Raw genomic sequence first — 7,610 nt, forward strand, 5'->3', positions numbered from 1 at the left:
TACTAGTCATGGATGTCATTTCTTTTGTCTCTTGTGTGGTTATTGCATTTTCAGTCACATGATGCTTGTTTTAATTTTTGCTTTGCTTTTTATGTGCTAAATTACTGCCATTTTGGACCTGGTGCTGTCTACTGCGATTTTTGTGATATGTACATTTTCTCTGTGTGCGAGAGTGCAGATACACACAATAGAAGCCCTCAGTGTGTGTAGATGTGTAAATACCCATGTATGTAACTAGATACTTTTTATAGAGAGAGATGTACATTACTAGCACATTACAGACACACATATATATATATATATATATATATAAAAAGAACTGTTATCTGAAGTATAAGACCATAAATAAATCAAGAGAGTCTAGAGACATAAGAGTGGATCAGGATTGATTTAGAATGTCATTGGCATTCAGAAGTGTTTTATAGCCCCGTTTATAATTTCTAGAGAGAGATGTACATTACTAGCACATTACATACAGACATATATATATATATATATATATATATATAAAAAGAACTGTTATCTGAAGTATAAGACCATAAATAAATCAAGAGAGTCTAGAGACATAAGAGTGGATCAGGATTGATTTAGAATGTCATTGGCATTCAGAAGTGTTTTATAGCCCCGTTTATAATTTCTCTTTATTTTACATGTACACATGGAAATACCTATAAATTAAAGCAAAATGTAGCAGAAGAAAAGTGTTTCTTTTCCCTTTATCTTTCTCTTAAGTTCTGTCACTTCCCTTTCTCTTCTTTTTTTCCTTGCACCTACTAATTCTTAGCCTAGTTCTTTCTAGCTCTCTGTAACTGTGTTTTCTCACTGTCTATGTCATCTTCCGGCCTACTTACCCACTCATTCTGTCAAAACCACTTGTTTTTTTCCTTAACAGAAGACGCAGATAGAATTAGTACAACTGTTATTTTCAGTCAGGTTTTACCACAGGCTGCACCCCTTTTAACATTCTATTTTTATATTCTTTAGGAATAAACTCATACTTGGGATCTTATTTCCCCCAATGTGATACTTCTTTTAATATAGAGAAGGTAAATAATGCAGTGTCCAGTGAAGCATTTGCAAAAGCCACAGCTGCACTTTTCCCATTGAACAGGGAGAGTGTCAATGCTACTAAGAATCCTAATGCATGTGTGTAATATTGAACCTCTGGATTTGTAAGTTTTTAAGTGGTATTTCACACCTCAATTAAAATGCAAACATTCATATTCTTTTGTATAGTCTCACTTACTCTCTTTACCCCTCTCTCACACATTCACAAACCCTTTTCCTCCCCCCTCCCATTTCTTCCCTCCCCTAAACCATGTTTTAAGTGATTCACTATGGTTCCTTTCTATTGAGTCCACCCCAGAAGATACGGTAGTTATGCCACTCACTCTTAAACTGGCACCGGCTGCCTAAGCCTAGTGTCACAGGTGAAATAGTTAACTCAGTCTAGTCCAAATCTATAGATATACACCGACACTCTTTGACTCGTGTGATCCTTTTCTTCTTTCTAGGGGGCTGAAGTTCAGGACAATTGAGTGTAACGGTCATAGCGGTGAATTTCTTAGGCTTGCAGAAGGAACAGGATTGGAAAGAACCTTCCTCTTTGTGAACATGCCTTGGGATGTAGAAAGAATTGCATTGACCATAGCAGAATCTGTTGATAATGGTACGACTGTTGCAGCCTTCTTCATGGATAGTTTGTTTGAGGGGTTGAGTTTTACACCAATCCCGCTTTAGGTATTTTCGCTCAGTGACATGTAATGCCTCCTGACTAGACTCCAGCACCTCTTCAGCTGGCATTGATGTGCCCTTTCCCCGATCTCGGTTCCTAGAACCTGATTGCTGCTGTGTCTGTGTTTGCTCTGAATCATTGGGCTGATCCTTGTCAGGAGGAGGGATAGCACCTTGAGATCCACGGTTCCTCTTTCTTCCCTCTCCTGTGGGTAACAGAAGTCCAAGCAGAAGAAGAGCACCAACAGCATATACTGTTCGACCCATCCTATATAGAAAAGGGATGAGAAAATACAACATAACTTGTAGATTTCATACAAAATCTATAGAAATAAAGAATACAATATGTTTTCTGTTCTAAGGAAAAAGTATACCAAAGAAATCATCTTCCCAGTTGTTCACAGCTGGAGACATACTTTGGACTTATATTTTACAGGTCTGTACAACTCCACATAATGGCCTGAATTCACAGGCAAAACTAAATAAGGCCTTGTACAGACTTTCAATTTCTCCTGGGAGAGTCACTGCTCTCCCAGAAGAAACCATGAGTGTACAGAAATTCAAACTTTTTTCCTCAGAGTAAAAATGGCCAGCCCAGGAGAAAAACAACCTGAGTACAGTTGGGATGAAATTATTTCTAGGAGAGTTTTTGCTGGGAAAGTGAATGTCTGTAGAGGCTGACAACACAGGCTCACCATGGTCTGTCTGGATTAGCCAACAGGGGATGCCCTATGCACTGCTGTCATCTGTTGCAAGGCACCCTAAGGGAATCTGCAAAATATACCAAGATGTGCGCACAGGCCTTCCCTCCTCCCCCACCAGCTGTACAGTGTCAACACTGCAAGCTCTCCACTCTTCAGGGCCTCAGCATTTGAATGTCTATACATGTGGCTCTGCAAAAGTTTTTCTACCATGAGAACAAACCTGGGAGAAGGTTCTCTCAGGTTATTTGTATTTGTGTACACAGGCTAAGTCTAATTTGCAAGGAGTCTAATTTTCAGTTGCATACATCTTTCTCCACTCCCTTTCCCCAGGCACATTATACTAATTAAGGAGCCTGATTTTCCTATATAATTTTGACACTGATGGGGTTACTTTACAGTAGAAAGGTGCTTGTACCAACCCAGACTCCAGTACACAGCATCTCTACATTTGGCCAACTGAGGCTCAGTGCAACAGAGTCAAGGTAGAAACCTGCATACCATGAAAGGCAGCTAATGCAACCAAATTAAAAAAAAAAAATAGGGCAATCTCTCTCAAAGTGTACTTTCTTCCAGGTTCTTCTGGCTTCTTGGCATGTTATACAAAGAAACTCCTTTATACAATAGTAAAAAAGTCTATACACCTCTAAATTTTAGTCAGTATATTTAATATGACGTGGCACTCTTATAAATGAAGACTGTTATGTCTTCCATCATTTACATCAGTCCTAAAGGTGTACTTTATCTAATTTTTCCAAGCAGGTGGATCAGACGTGGACACTAGACCTTACTTGAACTAGATCCATTTTGCCATCCACCCATAAAAAGAAATTCAGCAGCTCTCTCTCATCTTCCAAGGATCCACAAGCTTAGATCAGGAATTGAAGGATGTGCCAACACCCTGGGACTTGTTTGAGTTGCAGGACAGAAGAGTTTGAAAAAGGCCATGAGAAGTCAGAAAATGCTTCCACAAAAGACACAAGCATAAAAATTGCTAAAAAGAAGAAAGATGCTGGAACTTGGAGAAGAGAGCACAGGTTACAGAGAAGACGACTTTGGAAGCTGCAACAGGAAGCCATTCTGTTTGCATATGGCTGGACTGGTAACATCTCTGTAAATAGTTTTCTTAATAAAGAACAGATTAGTATTAGAAACACAAAGTCCTGTTCATGTTATTAGACAGCAAGAGAGGGTACACCCCTGTGATGTTCATTCTACTTGCCCTGCCTGAAGCCAAAGTAGGTCAAACAAAAAACCGAACACACGCCTACATTATAAGGGTTATCTTGACAGCCGTGAAAAGGTAAAGGCTGAATATCACTGCCAGAAAATACGTGTATTAGTTTCCTAGTTACTGGAACTTTTCAAACACGTGGAAAGCATTTGTTTTAATGTTCACAAGCCACCCTGCTCAAGGAACAAAGGGACTGGGAATCACTGATTTTGTTTGGGAAAGTGCCATAGAAAGTCTGAATTTATTTAAACTTGTTTGGTTAAATAATCCTATTATTTTATTTCAAGTGTTAGTGTACAATGAATTTCAGATAGGCACAATGAAGAAGTATATTCATTGAGGTTTATGTTTCAGTCTGTGCTTGTATTTGAAAGGAGATTTGTACATAAATGGACAGATATACTACCATATAACATTATTACTGGATCCTAAGGAAAATGTGGAAGGGCTATTTTCTATATTTAACTATAATATTAAATATTCTGTTTAGAACATTCAAGTTTAATAACCTTAAGGCTCCGACACAAACCAAGAAAAAAGTTGGGAATTCTAATTGAAGGCTAACCATGCCTAATTTCAAGTGTTAGTTTGGACTTCACATTTCTTGGCTTTCTTCAGTTTCTATTACAACCTTAATGTTATTTAAACAAGTTTTGTCTTTAAAATACTTTTTGAAAACTGAAACAACTCATTTTCTCAGGAGACCAGAATGACTCCATCCAAGTTTACTCCCATCTCTTGGGTGACTGTATACCCACACTGTATTTAGAAAACATTTAATGTGCATGATATTTACTCAACATGGTGCCAGAGCCTTAACAAAAACCAAGGCATTGCCTGCAATAGAAGAAAGAAAAAAAAGACAAAAAAAAAAAAAAAGACTAGTTCCTAAGCAGCACCAGGAAACTATGGGTATTTGCTTAGTACTACGTACTTCCATTAATTTTAGTGCTGGAATAGACCCAGAGTATCATATTTATATTTAAAATCTGTCATTTATACTTCACCATATTTCTTTAAGACCCTGTTAATGACAATTCCAGTTTGTCCTGCGGGGCCAAATCCTGCAAATATTTGCTACCACGTGTAGTCAGTTACTTCAGTGGGATTGTTCCACACTTGTGAATGCTATGATCTGGAATCTGGAAAGCATCTCAATTCAGAAAAGCACTCAAACTAGTGCTCAATGTAAGGTAATATAAGTGCTGACCTGATATGGGGTCTGCGTTCGGTAGTAATTTTTTGCCAGATCAGACTTTCTTAGGTTGTGATCAACACTGTAAGTGCAGCTCATTTCCATCCATCCACCAGACAAGCTCTGACTGCCAGCACACACAAAAATGCAGACCTAGCTCTCTAGTCACTCTTTGTCCTATCCACTTGCTTGATAGAGAGAGCATCTGAAGTGCAGTATGTACACTCTGCATAGGACCTGGACCCAATAAAATGCAGCCATGTGAAGAAGGATTATTCTTCCACATGATCCCATGTTTAGACCAGAACCTTTTAATGTTCCATGAACCAAGGTTTCACTGAATGTTTTTTTTTGATCCAGTTCCTAAATTCTACTCTTGCAGCAAGTTGGAATGGGTAAGAGTGTGTAAAATGAAGAAGCTAAATTGATTATTTCATAATTGACATTTGCTCAAAAAATCTTTTTTTAAATAAGGGGGCTGCATAAGTCTACTGAAGCTGTGCACGTGAGTTATGCACCAGGAGGTGTGAAAATGAGCTATGCAGAATTGGGCCCTGAAATTTTAGTCAAATTTCTGCAACATTTTTAGGAGAAAGTTAAACAGCACTCAAGCTATTGCAGAAACACTGGCACAAACAAATAATTGAACTGCAAAATCTCCTTAGCAAATTGAGGACTACTACCAAAAAAAAAAAAAAAAAGTTCACTCCAGCTTCCTAATATCAGCCCTACAATATATATTAAGATAATGTAACAAAATATTTGAAGATCAATTCCTTCTTTGTGTACCTGCCACAACTCAAATACAGAGTCAACTGAAAATCTTAAATCCAAGAAAGTTTCTCTCATTGTTTTTCACAGAAGCAGGATTGAGTTCTAATATTAATCTTTTGCATATATATGGTGCTTTAGACTTTCTACAGCTAAATCTGCCACAACAGTTCAAGGAGCTTCACAGATGAGCGAAAAAGCATCAGTTCTCTAGAAATAATCTATAATTCCTCTATTTTACTGTATAAAGTATAACTGTAAGATTTTTAGTTTACATGTTTCTGACTACAGCTTGAAGATCTCAAGCAATCAATTTTTCAAGGTACTTTTGTTTCCATTGTGAACTTGTGAAAAGTACTAAAATAGAGCAATGCAGCTTGCTTAAAAATCATATGTGAAATTCTTGTTCCAGTGGCAAAATTCTTATTGACCTGAAGAGGCCTGAAATTTTAGCCACTCAGTGTATCTAACAAGAAAATACTATAGCTAATTGTGGGCTTAGGCATTTACAGAGAGATCACAAAAAATTATTCACAGAAGATGCGATTTAGACTTACCAAATGGTTCTCATCTAATAGCTAATGAATCAGATCACAACTTCTTGTCTGTTATGCAAATGAAGGAAGCTTGTACCGGTTTCACTATTTGAGAGGATTTTATCATATATAGTAATATTCCTGCATAATTGTCAATGATCCACAGTTTAAGTACCAAACTCAGAAAAGCCAGGGAAGAGGCAATCTTCCATGGAGATAAGGAGACATAATATTTACTGTGGTCAGAATATAAAACCAGCACCTATATAACAGACACAATAACCAGCACCTGTACAGCAGACACAATAACATTTCAGGCAAGTTCTTTTTTGATTTTATTTTTTGGAAAACAGCTTCACAGAACGTCAACCTACTTTTCTAGCAGCAACTGTAATAGAACCAGAGAGTGGGAGAGACACTTCCGGTTAAACTGCTTTTGAAAATTTCACTCTTCTGAAAAAAGCATGAATTTGGTCTTCTGCTAGTCAATGTGGCTTCTCCCAAGAGAGTTGTCACACTGATTTCAACAGATTTTCTGGAAGTGAGGCCAAAGGGATTTGGCCACACATTCGTGGGAAGTACTGGTAGAATTTTGTTCTAGTGGATGGTAATGTATATTCAGAAGGGTAGCGCTGTGGAAAACTATTTGGGATTGTGACTTGCACAGCACAGTAAAAAGCAAATAGCTTGGCATAGCTACTCCCTAAGTTTTAGGAAGAAACAGAAGGTTCTGGCCATGGGTCCAAGCAACGGCTATGTGTGCTTTGGTTCCTTCTCAGAAACCCAAAAAAAAAGAGGTTGAAGGAAAAGCCAGAAATGGCTCCTCGATAGTTCTGAGTATCTATCAACTTGTGACAGCCAAAGGCATCTGGGGATAAAGATTCAGGGCCACTGGAAACCCAGAAGTCACCCAGTGCCTTTCAAAACATAACTAATAAGCCTGGCACAGACAGACAGACAGCAATTAAAGGTCACTTAATCTGAAAGGATATATAAATACATCTTAATATATAGATTTAAGATGTTTACTCTTTGGTACCACTGAGTGGTCGGTCTGCTAAATTCCCCCTACCTTTTCTACCTGGCACGCAGCAAGGCTAAGCACATAAGACTCACTCAGCATAAGTGTATCTATCTCGCTGGCAGAAAAAGAAGGAGGAAAGAACAGCTTCTCGGGGCGGGGGGAGGGCGGTGTTTGCAGTGTCCTGGGGGTGCTGTGGCTGAAGAGAGGCGCTCGCAGATTCCCAGCTTGAAGGGATGCTCTTGACTTCGCCGCCGCGCCCCACTTGAGCCCCGTGCCGGCCCGCAGGGCTCCCCCAGGGCGGGCGGCCACGGCCGCTGCCTCGCGTGTTCGGCCCGCAGCTGCGGGGTGCGGTTCCCGCCAGGGACCTGCCTCATGGGCGAGAAGCCCCCGGCAGAGCGCCCGAGCGGGACCTGCG

General features: G+C 39.3%; 1 protein-coding gene across 1 annotated transcript in view; it reads right to left on the reverse strand.

Moving 5' to 3' along the window:
• Positions 1-510: 510 nt before the first annotated feature.
• GREM1 (gremlin 1, DAN family BMP antagonist) overlaps positions 511-7,610 on the reverse strand; it is a 7,853-nt gene continuing 753 nt past the window's right edge. Inside the window, exon 2 of the mRNA XM_019552343.1 lies at positions 511-2,002. Within this exon, the coding sequence (XP_019407888.1) occupies positions 1,450-2,001 (552 nt within the window). The 5' untranslated portion in view covers position 2,002 and the 3' untranslated portion in view covers positions 511-1,449. The remainder of the gene's footprint in view (positions 2,003-7,610) is intronic.

Source organism: Crocodylus porosus, unplaced genomic scaffold (assembly GCF_001723895.1).
Source record: "Crocodylus porosus isolate Cpor-Errol unplaced genomic scaffold, CroPor_comp1, whole genome shotgun sequence".
Classification (NCBI taxonomy): Eukaryota; Metazoa; Chordata; order Crocodylia; family Crocodylidae; genus Crocodylus; species Crocodylus porosus.